At 35.1% G+C, this 24,796-nt stretch overlaps 1 protein-coding gene across 2 annotated transcripts in view; it reads right to left on the bottom strand.

The window, feature by feature from the left end:
* Window positions 1-24,796, bottom strand: part of LOC118747931 (calcium-binding protein E63-1) — a 191,426-nt gene that overhangs the window by 93,192 nt on the left and 73,438 nt on the right. Inside the window, exons 1-2 of one of the 2 annotated variants that reach the window (XM_036482167.1) lie at window positions 11,401-11,743; window positions 6,889-7,377 (exon numbers count right to left, since the gene is read on the bottom strand). The exons of the other annotated variant lie outside the window; for it this stretch is intronic. Coding sequence (XP_036338060.1) covers window positions 6,889-6,922 — 34 coding nt within the window. The 5' untranslated portion in view covers window positions 6,923-7,377; window positions 11,401-11,743. Of the gene's footprint in view, window positions 1-6,888; window positions 7,378-11,400; window positions 11,744-24,796 lie in introns of those variants that run through there. 2 annotated transcript variants of the gene reach the window in all.

Here is a 24,796-nt window from a genome sequence, read left to right as displayed (position 1 = left end):
GACGCAGGGCGCAACTCAGGAACGAATATTATTGCTTAAACAAATTTGTGATTGCATTTTGCTGCGAAAATAAGCAAAAGTTTTCATTTAGTCTAAATGTAGTTTTCTCCAACATATAAATGTATGTACATATACATACATATATACATACATTAGTGGATGGCATTAAAAGTTGTGCGGAGTTTGTGGTGAGCAGCGAGCAGGAAGGTCGCTTTTTGGAAATGAATGCATTTCGCTGAAGTGCAACCTAACTTAAATATTTGCTAGCGGAATAGCGCGCGTTTAAGAGAGTGTAAAGAATTCGCATGGCCGCATGGCACGGATTCATTTTATTCCTCACCAAGCTTTGGTGTAGAGACTTAAAAGGCTTCAATGGCGATAAATCATAGCCGCATCCACTTAAGCAGTACTTTTTGGCTAGTAAATCAGTGACTTTTCAGCGTTAACGACAAGCTGCAATCGGTAAAAAAGAACTTTTAATTATTAAAATACCTTAAATCTTCTAGACAATATATCTACAATCTGAAAAACCCGGGTTTTCTTTATTCACAAGACGAAGAAACAGCACAAGGACACTAGCAGGACGCATGTATTGATAACAGCAAATTGCTGGAGCTCAGCTGGTATTTTGTCGGCTCCAGGAGCTTTGTTGTTTTTAAGCCGCATTATTGCTGCTCTTACCACGTCTTCGTCGAGTGGAGGGTCATGATCTTCGTTCCTATATATATGGGTGTGGGTATGTCTTCGTCAAACGTGTTTCTATTCAAAAAAGTTGAGAAGTGTTCCCTCCATATCTCAAGTGCACTTTGGACATCTGTTTCGTCCTCTGTAAGAACCAGCCCGGTTCTGAAACCACTTGATGGCGGACTTAAATATAATAAAATATAATGTTATTCTTGAAATATTTATTTTAGTTTGGCCTCATAACTACTACATATATATGTTCGCTTTTTAACTATTCTCTTTCTATATGTTTCACGTAAAATTTCCTCGCCTAATTAAAAGTTTAACGCGTTCAACGACAAAACAGTGTGTCACAACTGTTGCTGCCTTTTATATTCTCAGCGACATAAAGAGGTATATGTAGGTGTGTATACAAACATATATGCACATACAAATGAACACACATTCGGATGTACAGGTAACAACAACAACAGCTGCCACATGTTGAGCAGTTGTATTTCGAAAAGTTTTGTGACCATCAATAGCCACAGAACATATCAACTACGTAACCGAGGGGTCGACCAGTGTGTAAGTATGTGCAACTTCTACTTTTAGCGGAAAACGGTTTGTTACTACTAGTTTCGAAAGTTTTACACGTGTTTGCAATTTTGCAATTTGTAATTACCACAATTTTCACGCACTTGTTTCGTAATAAAAGTTTGTTGAAAACAGTGGTAATTAGACAATCGATAAGGTGGTAACTACACTGAGGGGAAAAAAATATTAAAATCAAATAGAAACGTAATTGATCTTACTACAAACGTCAGCGGAAGTAGTGTAACTATATTGACAAATATTCAGTTGAATTACGCGCATATTAAAATGACCGCGTTCGTTCTGAAAGAGCATCCGTGAAGTGAATAATCAAGATAAAAACAAAAAAAAGAGTATTTGTTTTGCATGTTGCCTGCAGTGGAATACGAACCCTCTCTGGATATCAACAAATTGTAGCAGGCATCTTTGCGCACACACCCTGCAGAAAAAAATTATCAATTGATAAAAAATAACCCACTTGTAGTTAGCTTTTTTGCGGGGGATTTCTTTAAAATATATAACTTGTAGTTAGCTACAAAAAGCTAACTTGAAACTAGTTAACAAGTAATGCAGGAGTAATGAAGGAGATTGTTTTCTTTAAAAGCGTTTCTATTTAAATATCCTGCACTTCGCAAATACTTTTTCGAATTGAGGACAAATAAAAGGAAGATCGAAATTTCATATTATCATTTTGAAGTTATGTCTGGCGGAGTTCGAATATGGGACCACCTATAGCAGAATATGTAAACCAATATGAAATGTGATAACAGGAAAAAAAATAAAATTAAGTAAAATAAATAAAATATTTTGTTTTTCCTATTGATATTTTATGTCCAAAAGTAGTTAGTTACAAGTTAGTTACATCAAATGCAGAGGTAACCATCCTTGACTATTTCACGGCCATCGCCATAGAAATATAGTTAGTTTTCGTCAAAGAAAAAAAAAACGGATAATAGTGACTTTTAGCTTAATGAACTTAAAGATAGCTTATAGTTAGATAACACTTACATATACATACTCAGATGTGAACAGTCAAATACGTGCGTAATAAATTTTAGTATGAAAATATTATTTTTAAATATGAACATTTTTAAACGATAATCAAATATAAAGTATTCACTTTTACTATGCATTATTTCCCTCAGTGTATGGCTGGGAAATATAATTCATATATTTGTATAGCAGTGGCAATGAAGTTCCATCTTGTTTTTAAATGTAAATTACAAGTAAATCACTTTGCAAATATTTATATATTCATTAGCATATACATACATACATAAATATATATGTAAATACGCAAGCTTTCCTTGGAGATCATGCAACAAGAGCATGCAATTTTTTAATGATTTACTCTCAACAAAAACCCTAAGTGTGAACACAATTTTTGCTAATAGTGAAAACAGCGTTAATTCATAAAACTTCGTAACAAAACCCAAATGCAAGTCAATCAGTTTATATAAAGCTTCTTGAAAGCAATCAACAACGTCTGCATTGTTAAAATAATTGATTTCTTGATGCGTACAAGCTGCTTAAACCAATAAAGGCGAAGGCAAAGTGCAAACATAGTTTTCTCATTTATTTTGGTGAGGCAGAATTTTAAGAATATGGGGCTAACCACAGTTATGCATTTATGCAGGGTAATTTTTGATTACGATTACATTTCAATTACGATTGCCTTATTATAATCCTTAAATTATATAAGATTACTATTGCTTTAATTGTAAACATATTTAAATGTTACCATTATGATTATAATAATTGTAATCTTGAAAATTTAAGGACTAAGATTACTGTAATAGTATCTAATCATGAAATACATGACAAATAGACAAATGAGCTTATCCGGGATTCTGGATACGATGAGTGTTAAGCGGTGTGCTTTCGTGGCGAGGCACACTGCCGTCAGCGTGTGTATCGCACCACTTTCTGTATACTATGTACGATTATTCGCTTTTTTCCAAAACCGGTTTTCGAGTTTTTCGAAAAATTGCAATTAAAAAAACCCGGTTCTCTATTTTGGAATTGAGAAAAAACCGGGTAAATCGGTGTTGATGAAGCCATGACCAAATATTATATTACGATAAAACTATTAAAATTAAAGATAACTTTTACATATTTAGACAGCAGTAAAGCAAAATAAGTTCAAAGTTTTTCTTTAGATCAAAAGTAAAGCAAATAAAATGATTGAAAATTCATGTTTGGTCTTATTTTTACTTTTTCTTTAATACTTTATTCCACTTCTTCGGACTTTTTTCGATTTGAGTAGTGCTATTGCCGTTGTAGCCGAGTGCTTAGATGCGCCTACTGCCACACGGGAGGTCCATGGTTCAATTTTTGGTCCCAACAACATCAAAAAAGGTTTTTTAAATAGCGTTCGCCCCTCGGAAGACAATGACACTGTCTTCTGCCATAAAAAAGCTTCTTCGGAGCTGGAGTAAGAGTGTAGATCTCCGCATTTACGGGTTTCCCTTAAACTGGAAAAAGCCTTGAAAACTTCGAAAAACCTGCTTTGTTCGTTGAAAAATCTGGTCTATCCGATCAAGAATTTAAAAAAACCGCCTATAGATATAAAATAAAACACGGTGAAAACCGGTTTGGAAAAACCGAGTCAATCACCCTACTATGTACACACATGTATCTCAGACATTGTACCGTGGCGTGCACATCGGCTTGAAATACAGCGTTAACTTGCCTCATGCTAGTGAAAAGGAGCCTTCTGGCCAATACCATGGCCATGGTTTTCTTTCACCAGGCGGGTTTTGTAAATCTAGCTAATTTAGATCTGATGCCTTCGTTTCTCCCCATTAGCTTCGGGTAGGTCCTAGTCTTTTAAATACCTTTATCTAGGTACGGCTTCCATTGAGAGCACGCGCTCTATAGCAGGTTTGACATTGTGCCGTCAAAGCCATTCCTAATAAGAATCACTATGCCATTCGCGTAGCCCTGAACAAATGAAGTCTTTGTCACACAAAAGCCAGAGTAGTCGTCTGCTGTGGTAGATATCACTATTCCCTGATTGGGTTCTTTCGCTGCAGGAAAAAAGGACACTTTCCTGTTCTAGAGAGAAAGTTCTGGTTCTAGATTTAAAGTGCTCGCTATCCACAGGCATGTGGGTAAGTCGTTCCCTTCGCGCCATCGAAATTGTTTATTACAAAATGCGCCATTTCAACAAATGCACCTTTTACAACCGCGGAACAATCCCCACGCTAGGGACGTTGGACCTTCCATAAGATTCACTTAAAGAATATACTTAGGCATACTTAACTCTACCTTTCATTCCGTTACGGTTATTTACTCTGAAAAAGGGTTTTTACCAGCATTATAACGATAATTGATTGTTGTTTAATTTTTGATTTTCTGTACAATTTCATAACATCAATAAAGGTGATAAACAGGGAACGGATTTTATGGAAATTGCCTTTTTTTCTGCTAAAGAGATAGAGTATATTCGATTAAGAATGTCCACGATTTAGCTTTCTCTGATTCCATATATACACATTTGATGATGCCTTTTTTGCCTTTTTTAAGATATTTGCCTTTTTTTGCCTTTTCTACCTTTAAAAAAGTGATTATAGCATTTACAATTTTTTTTTTTTAAGATTAAAAAATATACACATGCCCATGCGGCTTATAGAAGCGCAGGGACCTCTTGCCAAACTGGTGTTGGAAAAATTCAAAGCCGTTTTCTCAGCTAACGTAGGCTTGGAGACAATACGGGGTGTGGATAAAATTGTAAAGGGCGAGGAAAACGCCCTTATTCCTGATAATAAGAACGTTTCAAACGTTCCATATTTAAATTGGGCTCCACTTGTATCAACTTACGTCGAGCGCACATTTAGTACATTCAAGGCTTTTCTTCGCGAAAATCGAATGAAAATGCTGCCAGAAAACTTCAAAATGCATCTTGTGGTTCAATGTTACTACAACTATACAGATTAATGTTTTATGAGTTAGAAACTCGAAAGGATAAAATAGTCAAAGATTCAAAGTACAAATTTTTCATATAGGCTGCATTTCTTTATTCATTCTGAACGTTTGGAATAAGCTTTTTTGTTTATTTATTCTTTGGAACGTTCCTGATGATATGTTGACGTATATTTCAAACGCATTCTGTTTTTCCGGCTGTGAAATGGGATTATCTGGAATGTATAAAGAAACGCAGCCATAATGAAACTAGTTCATATTTTTTCTCTTTTTACTTGTAATATAAACATTTCTAAACAAAATATATTTTTTGATTGTTCTTCGTATTTTCTGTCTTTTTTTAGTGCCTTATTTTGCTTTTTTTGCAATACCTTATTTTTGCCTTTTCCTGCCTTTTTCGCTATTTTATTTTGCCTTTTTTTGCTTTTTTCGTTACTTTATTTTGCCTTTTTTATAGGTTTTTATGTCCTAAAAATCCGTTCCCTGGTGATAAACTACACGTGTGAAAATGTATCAATGCCCAGAGCCAAAGTGCCAAAGTGGAAAAGATGAAATCATGTTTAAAATTATGTACGGCCGAATGGGAATCGACTAAAGCAAACTGGTCTCGCAGTTGAATTGAATGGTTGTTGCACTTACAGGTGGTTTATGTGTATGGGAAATGTTGTGATTTTTGCCATACATACATATGTATATTGTAGTGGTCTTTGTGTGCGCCAATAGCGCCTGTCATTCAATCATTCAATCACTTAACAATCAATGTGTCTGCAGGTGTCGATGAATGGTGTCTTACAACAGGTAATACTTTACAAGCTAACGATTTACTGTGCCAGCATTGTAGCTTGCAGTGGGCCATCAATTTGCTACAGTGCGGCAAAGTATAAGTATGTACACTGGCAATCAAAAGTGAGTGCATGGTGTTTTTTTTTTAATATTTGCAATGGTTTTCAAGTAAAATTTTTTTTATAAAAATGTGTTTCATACTGAACGCGATTTTTTAGCCGCTTAAAGCTTGCACTTGTTTTACTTGAATTAAAAAACCGGTATATCCGCGTACTCAAAATTTTTCTAAAAATTCCGATTAAAAAGTTCAAAATTTAGACGAAAATTTGTTGAACTTTTTTTTAAGTTCTGTATAAAGTTTCATTTATGTGGTTTTGATTAAATCATGAATCATATTTTTATAAAAAAAAAATAACAAAAAATTTTAACTTGAAAAACATTGCAAATATTAAACGGAAAACACCATGCACTCACTTTTGATTCCCAGTGTATGTATATGAGAGCATTAGAACAATATTTCTGTTGTATGTCGTTTGAGTGTACATACTTAAAAGACATGCACATGCACACCATTTAATAATTATTTCTAAAAATTAAATTTTTTTTGTATGTATGTATGTATTTACATTTGAAAAAAAAACAAACAAGAACTTGGTAGCGAATCTGAAAAAGCTGTCAAAACAATATACAATGAAAGCACAGCTGCTTATAAAAACTATAGTTTAACAATAGCGAGTATTCATTTATTTGCACTTGCATATCACTCATACGTTCCGTTGTACGCCAAAATACATACATACATGTGTACATACATACAATTACTTATGCAAGCAGTATTCACAAAAACAAAACAAAGTATGAATGTAGTAAATAGCTAATATTAAATACATATTTGCACATGCAATTCCCGCATAAACGACTCACCTCGCACTTGACTGGCAATAGCCCTGTGATCCATTTTGATTGAGTTTCGATTTCGATCGGTCGGCGCGCTAGTTGGGGGGCAATTATTTAGATTTGGGTAATAAACCGACCGGTGAACTGATCGTAAGAGAGACCAAATAAAATCGAAAGAGGATCGATAGTTGGGTGGCGGGGGCGGAAGTGCTGGAACTCAATTGGATAGGTGCAGATGGGCCGACACGAACTATGACTCACATCGAGTGTGTTGTTTGTGTGATTTGCATACACTGTGTTAAACAAATAGCAGTTGTTGGTAGCGTACTAAAGTAAATGTTTTTAATGTTTCAACACACTTAAAAATATCGAATTCGCACTGCTAGTTTTTGCCAATTTTTAATTATTATTTTTTTGTACCTATTTATTAGCGCTTTATTGTTCCTTCTTTAGTTAAATGGACGGTCGGGCACTCAAATTATTTTATTGCTGTCTACTGTGAATTTTGCACCTCTACTAAAATAAACAAAATACGTCTACGTGTGAAATTGGGTTGCTTCCAGTTGATCTCACATTTATTTGTAGTTATTTGCAAAAGTTTATTTAGTAAACGCGTATATATACACACACAAACGCAAATGCACACACACACACACCCCGCTGTCAACAAAAAAAAAAAAAAAAAAAAAAACTCTTGGGAACCCTTGAATATTTTTAGCCTTGTATCAATGAGGGAGAAACAATAATAAGACAACACTACTCAAATTGGCGCTACAATTAATTGAAAATAAATCACTTTTGCTTCCTCTTCTTTTTGCACTTACATGCATACATACATATGCAGTTTTCTAGCGTTTTTCCAAATTCACGCGAATTGGAGGGGTAGGTGGGTTGGCATACAGATTATAATTACATAGTATACTCGGCGAACAATTGCCTTGTGATGTGAAAAAGACCAATGAATGACATTGACAAGAAAATATATTTGCACTGTGTGAGAAAACTACGCAACACAACACCATTGCCATTTTATGCGCTCAACAGCGGTGAGGTTGGGAACTGCCTGTGGTGCTTTGCTAACCGAACCGCATAGCAAATTGCTGGGAATGTGCGATTGGTAGCGCAGAGAATCTCAGACAAGTTGGCTTGTTGCACCGCAATTCGGTTGACTTTGATTTGCTTCTATTTGTTGTAAGAAATGCATGTGATTTATTAAACTGAAATTTAACACAAGTTATTACATTTAAATATAAAGAGATTTGCAATTAGTGTGGGTAGATTTTGGCGACCTCTTGCCGCAATGTTTTTTTCATGTATGTATACAGCTAGGTAACGAACATGGCGGAAATAATTCGAAGTTCGCACAGATGAGACAGTCACATCGCTTGTGAAATATTATCACAAAAACATATGGCCTCGAATGGCTGCGGACATTTTTCAAACCCCCTTCGATTGATACCCATATTTTAATTATGCATTTAACTTATTAAATACTTTGAATTTAATTTTTCTAACAGGTGGCAATCCTCTTCCAACACCTCAAGAATATTCTTAGCAACCCTCTTCAAAATATTATGAAACTACAACTTTCTGCAAAGCCTTTCGTTTGGCACTCATATGGTGATACATATTTCTTTTACCTAATATGATTTTTTTTTTAAGTGGCAACCCTCCTATAGTTCAGCTAAGAAACGAGTATTTTCAAAAACATTTCGATTGATACCCATTCACCGATGATATAGATTATATATATAGATATTTCAATTAAATAAATTGGCCTGCGAATTGCATATGATTTCTCATTAATGTGATTAGATAAAAAAAAAATTGTAAAAATGATCTTTGTAAAGAAGTTAATATAGTCGAGTTTTTCGTTCAAACCATTTGACTGCATCACCAAAAAAGTTGCGGTTTTTCCACCGGTATTACAAAATTTATTATATTTTAAGAAGACCACCAAAATATTTCGGAAAAATATTAAGATTTACGTGAGCTGGACCGATTGGAAAATACCTCCAAAAATGGAGTTTTTTTATGAATCATAATAGTTTCTTAACGAACTTTTTTTAAACAAATTTCTCTCAGATGACAAAACAGATTAAGGGTTGATGCATAAACATAAATAATAAATATATATGAAATTTGAGCTTGATTAATATATTTTTAAAAACTTTACAGCACATAAACAAAAACAAATCGATTTTATAGTTTCTCGAGAACGGGGGGAGGAAAAAATTTGAAAAAAAAATCACACATACACACATCAAAATTCTCTATGAAAAGAAAAATTTTTAATTTTTTTTTTTTAATTTTTAGTTAATTTTAAACCACAATGGTGAGTATTGCGCAATATTTAAGTATAGTATTATGGGGTGCACTCTACAATAATTTGAGTTATGAATTTTTTTTACACCGAAGTTGAGTAAAATGAGTACATTGCAAATTTAAATTTTTAAAAATTTTTTTATAAATCTTTTGAGTATGTTTGAGTAAATTTTAGTTTAATAGAGTTCAACTTGAAGCTCCTGCAAAATTGCGTTGACTTGTAATATTTTTTATGCTGACGGCTTTTTGCACTTTTTTCTTATGGAAGAAAATGCGCACCCGTTTCTAAGATAATTGAAAAAAATTAACGCCAGTTTTGCAATCGCTTAAAACGCTACAAAACTGCATACTCAAAACAATTGTAAAAAAAATTAAAAAAATTTGTAAATTCGGTGTAAAAAAATCATAACTCAAATTATTGTAGAGTGCACCCCATAATACTATACTTAAATATTGCGCAATACTCAGAACTAGCATTGTGATTTTTTTATTTTTTTTTTGAGATGGCATATTTTCAAAACCTAATGTTTTCTATCAAAAAATGTGTATGTAAAAAATTTTTCAAGAAAAAAAATTTTAAATAGCTTCCCTGCAAACCAAAGTTCCCGAAATCTTAAGTAACGATTTTTTTACGAATTTTCAAAGAAAATTATATGAAGTGGTTGACACGAACTCGTAAAGAAATTTCCGTACGAAAAATAAAGAAAATTCTGGAAAAATTCCGAAAGATATTCTTCACATAGCACGATTATCTTCGTTTCTTCAAAGATTTTTTTCCGAAATTTCGTAAAAGAATGGAAGTGTGCGTAATTTATTTCATTTTAGAAAATTCGGCAAAAAATCAAATTAAATCTTTACGTGTTTGATGTGTGTATGTGTGCGTTTTTTCAAATTTTTTCCTCGCCCCGTTATCAAGATATTTGGAAAACTATTAAATCGATTTGTTTATGTTTTTGTGCTGTAAAGTTTTTAAAAATGTATTAGTCAAGCTCAAATTTCATATTAATTTTTTATTTATGTTTATGGATCAGCCCTAAAAATTTGAAACAAATCAAACTCTTGAAGTGTGAACCCCGTCCGTTTTGGTTTGGAACACCCAGCTGTCAGTTAGTTAGCTACATATGTATGTTTAACAATGCTGTCTATTGTGGAATTTCCCACATATTGATGTTATGTGATATTGGACTAAAACAATGCATCAACAGTGTTGATATTACGTATACCTTTTGCATATTCATATGCAAGCACACATGTTTGTATGCATGTACATATGCATGTGTGTACGCCAGAAATGCACTGCTGTTGTGCAATGGCATGCCGATGTGTGTTGGCGGCGAGAGTTCATTGAATGACATGAAAGGAAGGTCACACACCGATAAACTCAACGAACGAGGTGACTGTTGTGGCGATGGTGATGATGGCAGAAAATACCAAAGCAGGCAACAAAAGTCCAAGTGAGGCAATGCAGCTGCAGATTGGCACGCGTGCATGTTACGCTAGTTGCTGATGCTGCAAACGTTTTACTCGGCGCACCATAGTTGCAGTGTGGTAGGGCAAATCTCTATGCCAGCGAATTGCAATAGAGTGCACCGTGGTAACAGACAGACGGACAGACAGACGGACATACCGGCAGCCAGGCAAGCAGGCGGATGACGTTGTTACGTGACGAAGGACGTCGTGCTCCCATTTCTACTGCTATTTCACTCTATTTTTCTCTTTTTTTAATCCAACTATTAATTATAAAGTTTTGCTGCGATGGAACGAAGGAACGAAGCGGCAAAGTAAAGATTAGAGTTGAGATACACAAATCCGTATAGTTTAAGAATTTCTTGAAAAAAAAGGGGAAAAAAATGCTATAAGAAAATGAGCGGCTATTTCATAGTATTCGCCTAAAAACTGTTCTACTTTAAAGCGAAATCGAAAAGAGGTTTATATAGCGCAATTTTTAGTATGTAGTAAAGTAATTAAGGAAGCAAATATGTGTGTAGCTTTCCTGCGTCAAACTGTCTTTTACTTCTTTTTTCAGAAGTGAATTTTTTTTTTTTTTTTTTTAAATCCACAAAATTTTTAACGCCAAATACATTTATTTCACTTTATAGATTTGCATGTGTGTCTGCGTTTGCGTTTGTTTTAGTATCTATGTATTTGTAAATAATTATTGTTATAAAATGTGTCTACTTTTTTCGTAAAATTCGCATACGACTTTTTTTTTACTTTTTACTCCAAAGCGGTGAGTCACCGTCTTAATTAAACTTTACGCATCACTTTACTGTTTTCGGTTTGGTCGTCTTGTTGTTGCGTCACAATGTTAGCAGAACCGTTACATTTAAATTAGCACAGCTAGGAAAACCATCTGCCACAATGGCCGTTTTATAAGTGGCTCTTTTTAACAGAGTAATTAGTTACGCTACGGCGAACTTTATAAGCGGTAACCAGATAGCGCGGGATAAGTACAGAGAGACAAAGAATTTTTCGAAAAAAAAAGCAAGACAGAGATTTGTTGAAATTCTAAGCTTAGAATATTTGCTTTGATTTTTGCTCCGCTATTTTCGTGTTGTCGAACGCGTTGTCTTTCAAACACTAAATATCAAATGTGAAAATGAAAATGAAAATGAAAGCCATTGTTGGCCATTTGGCTTCGTTTGGTGGTAGTCGTGGACGCATTCGTCAGTGCGTCGCCTGGCGTTTTTCGCATTTTCCAATCACTTCATTCATAGTGACATCCATAGCCAGCCACAGTCTGTACGTACATATGTATGTAGTTATGACATTCTTCGTATTCGCATTCGCATGCTTTTCGCATTTGCGCTCTCAGCCACTTTTCTGGTCTTCTTCTTCTACTGTTTTGGGCTTTTGATTTCCATCAACTTCGCTTCGCTTTTGGGGCACAAATATGCATATTTATGTAGACGCATATAGAAAATACATACCTATGTACCACCCACATGAGCCTCAATTATACATACATACATATACGAGTATTATCATTAACAGAGTTTGACATATGTACATACATTTAACTAAATACTCATTAGTGCCCGCAAAAGGCTCTGTCGCCAAGCGAATACCTTTCGTTTCATTTAATACATATTTTTTTGTTTGTTTCGTTTCCTGCTTCGCTTTGATTTTCATTGCATTTTGTTGTTGGCCTGTTTTTGTTTTTCTAATGTTTTCGCCTTTCTAATTACTCTTCCTTCACTCGTTACAATCCAGTGCTCTCCTATGCTCTCTCCTACATTTTTCCAGTTGTTTCTCAATTCTCTGCCTGCCTCTGTAGTTCTCTTTTCTGGAAGTATTGCATTGAATCATTCTTGTTGTACAAAAAAAAAAATAAAAAATAAAAATCGTCTCGCACACGTGATTTCATTGTTTTGGTTTGCATATAAGCCGCGTAATCGACCTCTGTTTGCTAAGTGTGTGGGTTGTTAAAACGTTTCGATTACTTAGCCAAGTCAGAAAGTGAATTTCTTCATTTGCATTGATTGCTTTTTTCATTTTCATTTGTGTTCATTTGTGTTCATTTGCTTTCGGTGGCTCGTCTTGAGTTTCAATTTTTCTATGGCGCCTTTTGGCGTATTTGAAATTGCTTTCATATTTTAATGGAGAGAAACATTAATTGACTTATTGGCCCTCATGAATAAAAACTAAGCATTTGCTTTTTCTTGAAATTTCAGATCTTTTACTTAAATTTATTTTAATAAATCGAGTAAAACTTCTGAAATTTTAAGAAAAAGCAATTCTTTCATAAGGCCCATTATCCGGCAATGGCTTGAGTTGTTGTTGCAGCCTCTTAATGAAATGTTTATAATTCTATTTTATGTAGATAAATTATCCTAGAAATTGTTATAGAATAATTGCTTGGATCGAGTAAAACTATTTTTAATAATTTGCATAGTAAACGTTTAATTGTTTTTATGAAATGAAAATATTTTTCCAGCCGATTTAAGATTTCCTTAGGTAAAATATACATTGCGACATATTAGCGGAAAAAGTGGGAGAGAAGCATCTTCTGGGGACTTAACAAGGTTCCCGAAAATAATATAGCGGCGAAGCTCAGGCAGAAAACATTCTATTAGGCAGTGGACTCAAAATCGTCGATATCCATGGCAAAGGCTGAACTCTGCAGAAGTCTAAAGACAATTTTCGTTGATTTTTACTTCATATCTGGCATTTGTTTATTTATCACGGCCAAGGAGGTTAGTTAGCATCATTTTTATCGCTAAAATTTATAAGCGATCATATTCGGTGACAGGTAATAAGATCAACGGAAATAAGGTCAATTGACTTTATTTCCCACCCTGGTGCGAAATAAAGTCAATTGACATTATTACCTTCTTAAAAACGAAATAAAATCAATTGACATTATTTCTCTTTCAAACATTAAATTTTCTTAGCTTCGCGGCGCCCCCCTTAGGGCGCCAAACCGCGCGCGTCGCGCTCGCGCTCGCGCCCCGCGTACCCCGCGCGACCGGCGCGCACACCACGTCACGCTACGCCGCGGCCCCCCCGGCCCCCCCTTCCCCGTCTCACGACGTGCTGTAACGTAGGTAGATTTATTTTTTGTATACGTTGAAATACAATTTTTATATATTTTAAACATCGAGGGCTTATATTCAATAATACCCCCTATCTGCACACTTTTCACAAAGATGAGATTCTGACATAAAAATCCAACTCAGCCTTAACTGTCATCAGTGATATTAATGTTACCTTATATAACCACAGGTAATAAGTCCCAGATGGTTTCTAAAATCACAAATTAATTTTTGTGCAAATTGCAGATAGAGGGTATTAATGAATTCAAGCCCTCGATATTTCACATTTTTATATTTGTAAGTTATTGGAAGCAGGGATGCCAACTTGGCTCAAACCGTGCCATTTGTTCCTATTTTACTTCAAATGGCACTTAATTTTTCAATTTGGCACAAAATGCCAAAATGGCACTTTTGTAAAAAAAATAACATTTCAATACATTTTTGTGAAATCCTTTGCGTGCACTTCTTTTTCTCAACTAAAATTTTCTAATTTATAAAGGCTTTTCAACTGGTTTATCTTATTTTATCATTGCACTTTTGTTTTGAAAATGTGGCTTTAGTTTATTGCTAAATGTGAATGATTAAAAGGAATGGCACATTTTGGCACTTTTTTTATCCTCAATATGGCACCTCATAACTAAGGAGAGTTGGCAGCCCTGATTGGAAGATTTCTGCTGTGTTTTGAGGCAACAACTTGTCTGCAGTAAAAAAGCATATAATTTGTGTTTCAAAAGTGTGTGAAAACCAATCAATTAACTTATATGATCTCGGTTCCGATATTAAATAATCAATAATTGTTTATACCCGCATTTTGGAACATTGGCTCGTTGAATGTGCCATCTAATAAGTAGTGTCGTCATTCTCCTTAGCTGCTTTTAAATGACTGCTGGCGGAGACATAAATACAGTGTAAGAAAATTCTTTTTTTATAATTGTTTCCTTATAGAAAGGTTGGATTCTTTTCCACCTTAGACATTCCGAATTCGTTCAAAATATGCTTATTTAAAACACAGAATTCTTTCAGTGCTCCTCCGGGGTTTTTGGACATGCACTGTTTCTTCAATTTAATAGTGTTCGCTTTATTTTTGTAGAAACGAAAAATGTTTTGCAAGTTATGGATCATTTCTCCACTCTTTCTTCAAATATTTGTCGTATTCCAGCTGTGCGCAGGCGTTTAGTTTTTCGCATCGTGTTTTTACATATTCGTAATTTAAATTTTTTTTAATAGAATCAATTGGTGGTAGTTCATGATTGTGTGTGGATTAATATCACAACACTGAGGATTTGGCAAAAGCCTTTTTCATCTATTAAAAAACAACACTTACGGGGCAATGTTTGTGGTAAGAACAACATTTTTTTCTATGAATCGACATACTTTAAGCATTGTTGACGCTATTTCCATTTGAATGAGGAAATAGCGTCAATGACTTTATTTCCAAATTTTTGTTGACTTTATTTCGCTTTTGAAAAGGTAATAATGTCAATTGACTTTATTTCGCACCAGGGGGGGAAATAAAGTCAATTGACCTTATTTCCATTGACCTTATTACCTGTCACCATCATATTCGCTTCGGTTATCATATAAATTGATAATTGTAGCCCTGTTAGGGAGATTACCAGATCATCTGCGTAGCCTTGCGTTTCAAACCCTTGGCTGTTCAGTGTGAAAAGGAGTTCGTCGATAACCATAGTCCAAAAAAGGGGAGAGAGTACACCCCCTTAGGGCATCCCGTTGTGGATGTTATCGATTTTATCAGGCCTCTTGTTCTTAACATCGCCAACACACACACACACACATTGACAACTAGGCGTCTTTTATTGCCCCTTATATAACGTGTTGTCAAAAGCCCATGAAATATCAATGAAGGCGCAAAGGGCTATATTTTTAGACTCCAGAGCTTTCTCAATTTTTGAAGTGAGGCTTTGAATGGCAGTCTCCGTGGATTTGCCTGGAAGATAAGCAAACTGGTTCTTTTTCAGAGGCCGTTCCCGTACATTGACTTCTCTGATATACTGGTCCAGTATTTTCTCCACGCCCTTTAGAAAAAAGTAACTGAGGCTAATTGGTCGGTACGATGACGGTAATTGCGTGTGGCTTGCCCATTTTGGATAGAAACACGACCTTAACCACAGACCATCTGCTGGGCATGTAACCCAGCAAGAGCGACGCCCTATAGAGTTTAGAGAGGACGCGGGCTATGTATCTAATACCATACCGAAAAAGATACGGATAGATTCCATCCGGTCCTGGCGATTTGTATGTGATAAATATTTATAAAGCACATTGCACCCGTTCTACAGTGGTGAGCTTCGTAGCAAGGCTTTGTTCTCTGCCAGAAGTGGATGTTGGAGCACCCAATTCATGTTAAGTATAGCTCCCGTCTGGTCTCTTTAGAGTGAAAGTTGTATTTCTGTAATCGCTTGTTAGAGCTTTTTGGAGGCGTACGGCCTCTGGGAGGCTATTTATTATGTAACAAATATGCTTAATTTGCTATCAAATCACCCTTTAAAGAACAAGCCCCTTACGAAACGGCAACAACTAAACTGCGCAAAACAGCCGCCAAACACACAAACATAAAACGGTATATAACTAGTATTTTTATATGTATAATCAAATATTTGCTTACGTATGTATGTATACATAGCAAACAGATTACATTTGAGAATATGTATTGGTCTTCCAATGACCTTGCATTGCCGCCATATAAACTCCCCTAGCGCACAGTAACCACAGAAACTCAAACAGAGCAATTACATAGCAACACAGTGTACGGTGGATTTTAGTTACTGTTGATAACTCACCCTCGCCGAGCGCACCGATATCAACAATTTAATTTTTCAGCACAGAAGTACGAAAAGAGGACAAAAACGAGGAGAAAGGCGCAAAGAGCCGCCTATGTTTCAAATAAATATATAGGGCATATGAGAGTGCCTGCTGGAAAGCTGCAAGAGCGGAAAACAAACAAAAATTTACTCATTTGAGGGCTGATGGCATGCGAGCGCCCGAACATTGCATGCCAAACAACATGTGGTCGTTGAACGTAAAGGAAACCCACTTGTACTCGTTCGTAAGTAAGAGTAGAACGAAAAATAAAAACAAATAGCGTAAAACATAAAATGAATGCAGAGAAAGAGAAAGAGAGAACACAAAGAATAAGCAGAACTTATGCAACAGTAGCAATGGCAAGTGGGCAAACAAAGCCAATAAACCTTAAATGTAAATGCCAAGGAAAATCACATAAAACAAAAATTTTAATTAGCACATGGCATTGGCCTTCGAGGCTCTTAATGAGCACCACATTACACGCATGCATGCCGGCGAGTAAAGTAACGCTTATCCAGAGATTTTATGGGTCACTGGCTAAAGCCCCCAAAAGCGGTTGTTTGGCTTAATTGAGCGAAGCAGCAAAACTTCTTATTCGTAGAGACAAGTAGTTCTAATGGCTGACATTTTTTTTTATGTGAAAAGACGCCACTGAATGGAATAAAATCAAAGTCAAAGCTAAGTTATGCGCTCATTAAAATTCACTTCACGCTAATTCGCTCACCTCCCGCCCCCTCCAGCGAACTGCCAGCGCGAGCAAACAAACTGCGAGCAAGTTCAATGCAGCGCTAGCGTTTGGGCAATCAGGCACAGTTGGTTCAAAGTAGCTGATAATAGAACAGTGAATAATAGAAAGGCAGAAAAACTATAAGCGAGTGAGCGAGTGGAGAAAGTTTTGTCGTAAAAATTGGTCAACAAGACGTTTTTTTTGGTCAACTGCAGGCGTCAAGCGAAGGCGAAGGCAACAAAGTCACAAGCCAATGGCCAGATAAGTGCACGTGCAGCAAATTGCCGCTTACTAGTTGCCTAGTTGCTATAAATAAATAATGCATGACGAGTTGCAATGTTAAAAAAGTGTTTTATTTTTTGCACTCACACATTCAAAGCATTTCTTAAGTTCACTTGCGTATAAGAACAAACCTGAAACTCTTTTACGGCATAGCAGACCGGCTGCTAAGGAGCTTCTGCCTGGGCGAAAACGCATTTAGCATTCAAAACAAAATAAAAAATAAAATAAAATAGTTTTTAGTTGAGAAGCTGAAAAATTTTTTAAAAATTGATGCAGTTACATTTTCTACAAACCGCTACAGCCCTCCCGCAGATGCTAGATTAATATTAGTAATGCATTGCATGTCTTCTTTGTAAATGTTATAAACATGTGTGTCTTTTGATAATAGAAAGCTAAACGCAAAGTTACGTATGCCTCGTACGATAAAGCAACCACATACAAACCAGCGTCCAATGTCCTTTGTTAGTTTCGCATTGAAATGCTTATAAGCAACCGACCGACCGGGCGTATACGTAACCAAACATTTTTCGACGTTGATTTAATGCTTGAGCGGGCGAAATAAAATAACGCAAATCACTCCCTTGTTAGTCTTTTGTTTAAAGTGTTGCGGCTCGTGTATGTGAATAAATGTGTGAGTAAGAAATCTTTTCTATGCTACCCACAAATCTATGTCTGTAAGTTTGTTCCATCAAAATATAAATACATACATATATTGTGGTGGGAAATTTTGTATGGCCTTATTTACTTACTTATGTAGCTGTGAATTTTTTTCAGTAAAGCGTTGTTTTTTGGGCCAAATGCTTTTGAAAAATTACAGCAGTTAGTTGATTATTTCATGGACATAACAGTTATAAGCTTTAGCGAAAAAACGTTGTTCCATAACAGTAATTAGATGAGAAATATTTTTTATTTCACCGATAAGAGTTATAACCCAACGTTTACTTTTTACGTTGCCTGATAACTGTTATGCAGGAGAAATTGGTTTTCCGTCGCCAATAAGAGTTATTTCTCAACGTTTATTTTTTACGTTGCTTGATAACAGTTATTTCCCAGCGTTTATTTTTACGTTGCTTGATAACAGTTATTTCCCAACGTTTATTTTTACGTTGCTTGTCTGATAACACTTATTTCACTCCTCTTCTTTTATTTTCATCATCTTTATCTTTCTCTCCATCTCCGTTTTCGTCAATATTCTTATCTTCCAACGTTTATCAGACAACGTAGAAAATAAACGTTGTATAATAACTGTTATTAAGCAACGTAAAAAATAAATGGTCGGCAATAACTGTTATCAAACAACGTAAAAAAGAAAACTTGGGTTATAACTCTTATCGGCGAAATAAAAAATATTTTTCATCTAATAACTACGGATGGTTTACATACGGCTCGATGTCCGTTCTCTATTTGGTTACGCTGGTGCGCTATCTCAAGTGTCTGACGGCGGATTGTTTCGAAGCAGAGCACTGTTAGAGAGGCTCCGTTAGTGACATCCCACGAGAAATGGCTTCGAGGTTATGCTCGGACAACATTAGATGGCCACCTGTACGTAATTTGTTAGAAGTTGCGGAGTTAGGCACTGGCAAGGATAAAAGTCTGTCGAAAGTAACTTAAGTGGTTCACCGTCGGAATTTCCATTTCATCGACAAACACGTCGATTTCTAGCTTAATCTGCTAACTTATTTCAAAGTTCCTAGCAGTGATAAAACTTAGAAAGATAGAGGAGATAATCAGTTATTTTACCACAAAGGTTGTCGAAGTTTGGAAACGTTGCCATGATTGAACAATCATTAGCATAGCTCGCTAAATTGACTACATCTGGCGGCGGAGGCAGTATAGCCATGTAAAGATAAAGCAACATCCGCGAGATTACGCTGCCTTGAAAAACCCTGTATGATTCTATGCGTCTTGAACTGGGTGTTTGTGACATATTTGGGACTAAACCTTTAAGGCGCAGCTCGTCAGCTAACTAGTCGAGCGCCGCTCAGGGTATTGTTTTTTTTTAGCATGCAGAAATGGTCCCCCGTCCCACTTTTTTTTTTAAACCTTCTCACATCGACAATGTTAAATATCGTAAATCAAAACCTTCTTGGGTCATCCATCGCTCTCGTTGTCAACTTTTAGACTGATAAATTAAACAGATAAGAGATTTAACGCTTACCGCCTGCTACAGAGCTTATCACATCAACCCTTTTGCGTAATCGTTGTGATTTACCTTAACTCATTTCTTCGTTTATATGCACATGCATACACATACATACACTGCCGGAACAAAGTATTGGCACAGCAAATTTTTCACAATACATATATGCAACAATTTTTATTCTAATATTTTTCCGTCAATTTTGTATAAAAATATGGTTCATTCAACAACAAAAAACATAAAAATATGATTCCTAAAGTTTGTGCAAACCTCGCGAAAATTCAGCAAATTTTCATCAAAATTTTGAACTTTTTAATCAGATTTTTTAGAATTTTTTTGAGTATGCAGTTTTGCAGCCCATTAAATTCTAGTAAAAAAAGTGCAAGTTCGGAGTTAGTAAAAAATCGCGTTGATTTTTGAGAATTTTTTGGTTGAAGATGTTTTGCATTTTTTCCATGTAAAGTATTTTCGAAAAAAATTTTTTGTATGTCAGAGATTGCGTGAAAAAGTTGCCAAAAATCAACGGTAATTCCTAGCTATTTAAAACTTGCACTTTATTATAATAAAATTGAGTGGGCTACAAATCTGCATACTCAAAAAAAAATCTAAATCTGATTAAAAAGCTGAAAATTTGCTGAATTTTTGCGAGTTTTGCACAAAGTTTAGGGATTATATTTTTATGTTTTTTTTTTTGTAGAATGGACCATATTTTTATACAAAATTGGCGGAAAAATATTACAATAAAAGTGGTTGTATATATTGTGAAAAATTTGCTGTGCCAATACTTTGTTCCGGCAGTGTATGTATATGCAGGCATGTTTATGTTTATCGCAAATCTCAACTGTCTTTGCCTTGAGCTGCTCAAGAAAATACCGATATCTACAGTAGTACATAAGCAGGTTACCTTTATCTTTCGTTTGTAGAAGCGTATTAATCACGCGCCCATTTAACTTAACCAAGAATCCAATAGCTAACAAACAAGCAACAATAATCTGGAAATAACAAAAAAAAAACAGCAGCAATGGGTGCTCAAATGTCAGCTGTCAACAGTCAAATACAAAAAAAAAAAAACAAGTGACTACAAGTAGACACGATAAATTTCAAAGAAGTGAAATATTAACCGCACGACAGCGCTAATATTTCTTGTAAATTTTCGACTTTAAATTGTACGTATGACTCGATACTCTAGCTCGGCTGTATGCAGCAAGTGAATGCGAAGGATAAGACTTCTGCCAAGAGCAAGCAAATCGCTTCAAATATTAAATGCCAAAAAAAAGGTATGCGTTTTGCTGATTACAAAGTTTTAATTAGCCACATCTAAATGATTTAAGGCGTCGCAATGGCGTCCACAAATCACCACCCACCCACCCACCAACCCACTTGAAAACAAGCGCAAGCAAGACAATGAACGAGTGCACGAGCAAGCCTCAACGCCTCCGCTTATGCTTCGATTGGTTAGAGTGTGCAATGAAAAATGAGTGTCGGTTGTGACAACAAATTTTCACCAGCAGCTAATTAAGATTCAGCTTACATTTGCACTGTCGCCAATTATTAAATGCTGGTGTTGCTTGTTTGGCATATCTGTGGCAATTCATTAGCGTCGAAACGTGCGCACACATGTAACAACCAAACGCCGAAGCTGCAATGTACGAGATGGTCTGCTTGAAACTTGTTTTTGACAAAAACTAATTACGGCTAAATAAGTAGATTATTTAAAAAAAAATCCTGTTTTTGTTGATTGGCATATAATTTCCCATATTTAATAAACAAAAAATTTAACCCTTGACGACATAGCGGTCTAAAGCGGTCACTTTTTAATTCGTACTTTTACTTTTAATTTGGTTTGCATTTTTTCAATAAAAGTATGAAAGAAAAAAATTATACTTAGTTATATAAACTATTGTAACTAGTGGTAATTTTTGAAAACTGTTGCCAAATTATACTAATTTCAATAGAAAACCTGAAAAGTGTGAATTTTTTAATTTGTTTACCGAAAAGTTAAAAGGAACAACCTTTGTAGCAAAAAAATTTTTAAAAAATTGTTGTATCTCTTTATTGAGTTCTCTCAGAAATCGCAAAAATCGCAACAAAAAATTATTCTCTAATAACTGTACTATCTTAGTCAAACCTAGCCAAATTTTTTATTCTTATATAAAGTCAAAATTTAAAAAAATCAAATAATCATTTAGGCAGCAAAAATATTACATTCTATCACCAAAACAAAATCGCAATATTTTGTTTTCACACATCTTTGATATAAAAGTTTTGTATCTGAGAATATTTTAAACTGATTTGCGTTTGTGTTTTGAGGAAACAATGTCTTCTTTTAGCATGACGCACTATTTAAGTATTTCCTTATCATACCAAACAAGTCCTCACTTCTCTGATTTTGTCGCTGTTTTTGCGTTGTCAAAATGTAAGGAAAGTTTTTGCATACGAAAAAATTTTACATTTGCCTAGAGTGAATATTTAGTTCGAATGTATGAATTTAACTGGTTCCGCACAATGGCAACAGAAGGTTGAATTTTGAAAAAGGTACTTAACTACCATCGAAACTTAGTCGCTATGTAGCCTATTTGTGAACTCTTACAATTTCTTGCAGGGGTTCTTCGACTTGTTTACGTTGAAGGCTTCCATTCCACTGATCATTCTAATTAGGCTAACACGACTCAAAGTTAATTTGACAGTAGTTAGCAAAATACTGATTAGAGGTATCTATTACAAAATACAAAAAAATTAGTGATATAGGTACATATGTATACATTAGTTTAACATGTATATTGATACATAAAAATAGCTGAAATACTACATACATGCGTTACATATGTACAAAATCACGACTTTTAGTTAAAAATAATATCATATAAAAAAAAAAAAGTGTAGCGATAAAATTAAAACAGTGAACAGCAATATTTATATATACACATGCGCATATAAGCATATATGTATGTGCGTACAGAGAATCATTAGGGTGGGCAGTATTTTCTAAGTAGTGGCCTATTGCATTTCAAAACGTCCAAAAATTAGTAAGCCCTTAGGAGATTTTTCGATAGTTATATTATAGGACATGAAACAAGGTTGGCCAAAGCAGATGCACCACTGCTTATTTTAAGAAGATTTATTGCCACTTTTGAAGTTTTTGCTTAAAATTCCTAGAATATAAGGTAACAATTTCTATGGCGTGTGGAAAATTTCCGGATTAAGTATTCATGTACTGCTTCAGGTTTAATAAAAACAAATACCTTACCTTCGGCTTAGTGCATATACAAAGGGAACCTAAGTTCGAAAACGAATTTTTATTGATCATTCGAATGAAACGAAATAAAGCGAAATCTAAGTACGAATAGTTTTCAAAACTTTTTCTCATCTGGCAGATCTTTAGAAACTTCGATTTTAGACCAAAAGAAAAAATATAGGAGCATTCCGAAGCTGGCCGGCCCTTGACTGCTGCTTCTCTACACACATCCCTCCAAGGAGGGAATGGGAGAATGGCAGCCCCTGGAATAGAGGTCCAATAAGTATCTGCTGGAATGGATTATAACTGCAGCTAGCCAAAAGCCAGCCCATGCGGAGTGACTTAATGTCAAATCCCGGCCTCCGATTCCGCAGCATGGTTGGACTTTAGCTACCTGCGGTACTTTATTTTGAACACACCGCAGATTTTCTATCTTCATATGGATCAGCTGCGGTTACAGTTCGAGCAATAATCTTCAAAGTGGTAACACAATAAACAACGCAATAAATATTTAAATTAGCACTTTGCGAGGAAAGACCTTTATCTAGCCTTACCCACCATAAAATTCAAAATATTAATAAATAATGAACTTGTCTGCAATCCTAAAAGGAGCTACAGCTTTAAAAACTAAATTGTCAGTGATATATTACACCTTAGAATTGCACATAAACAAAAATAAAATTATTAAGGAAACTCGATTTTGGCTGTTTTCGGATGTGTTAAATACGAAAATTTTTATTATACGAAAATCCTCTTTTAACGCAATCTAACTAATCGTTTTCTTTCATATTAATCAGACGTGATGTAATTTGAAAATATTATGTCCACCCTAATGTAAGAAAATAACAAATACTTGTATTTACGAATTAAAAAGGAAATTGGGAATTTAGGTACTTACAGATATCATCATTGCTCATATTTAAAAAAAAACGGTCACACCGCGGTACTTATCAGGCGTCGTTACACCGTTATCACTCGCCGTGCATTCAATCCCCCAACACAACTGGTCAAAGTCAAAGCGAAAGATAAATCGCAATTGGCCACTTCAACACAAAAATTATAGCAGGAAAACAGTGACAGCAATATTAGCTGCTGGCTCTCAGCGCAACAGTGATGATAAACAAGTAAACAACTTTAACTCAACACAACAATTACAAACGAACGAACGATCAATCAATCAATCGAAACATTAAACGACCAACACTGCTGAGTTAACGACGAGTACATGGAATTAGTTTTCGAAGTATACACAAATAAGAAACGGCTTCAAGAAAATCACACTGCAACTTAGTTTTTTTTTTAATTTTTTTTATATTGGCTATAGGATACTGATTTGGTATCAACACAATTTTTACTAAAAACTTCTTCTTTTTTTCTATATTCACTAGTTTTATCGATATCAATTGGCCCGAGAAAGTAGCAACTAAATTTTATAAAAACTTTCAGCTACATGCACTTTTTAATGCCAACAGCGTTTGATCGATTGAACTTAAGTAAAACTTTAGAATTTTTTTAATAACTTAATAATTTTTACAACACACTTTTCAACACAACATCAACACCTTTCAACTTCTTCGACAACTCGTTTCTTGCTTTACGTGTTGCACTCCATTGCTGATTCTATTTTCTTTTTGTTTTTTTTTTTTTTTTTTAATTCTCCACCGCCTGATTTTCTACCGCTATGACGAAATTAGCTTTGAAATATTAACACAACATTGAGGCGCAGCAATTATCGCTTTGTTTTGCCAACCCGCTTCTTTATAACTGCTAGAATTTCTGTGTAGTCAGTCATCTGATTGTTGTACACTCGATTTTGGCAACACCCGCGCGCCACTTGCCTTATCTGCCCGAATATGCGGAGATAAAAA

This window comes from Rhagoletis pomonella, unplaced genomic scaffold (assembly GCF_013731165.1).
Source record: "Rhagoletis pomonella isolate Grant_MI unplaced genomic scaffold, Rhpom_1.0 Rhpom_scaffold_00012, whole genome shotgun sequence".
Taxonomy (NCBI): Eukaryota; Metazoa; Arthropoda; class Insecta; order Diptera; family Tephritidae; genus Rhagoletis; species Rhagoletis pomonella.
This window is presented reverse-complemented; position numbering and strand designations above follow the sequence as displayed.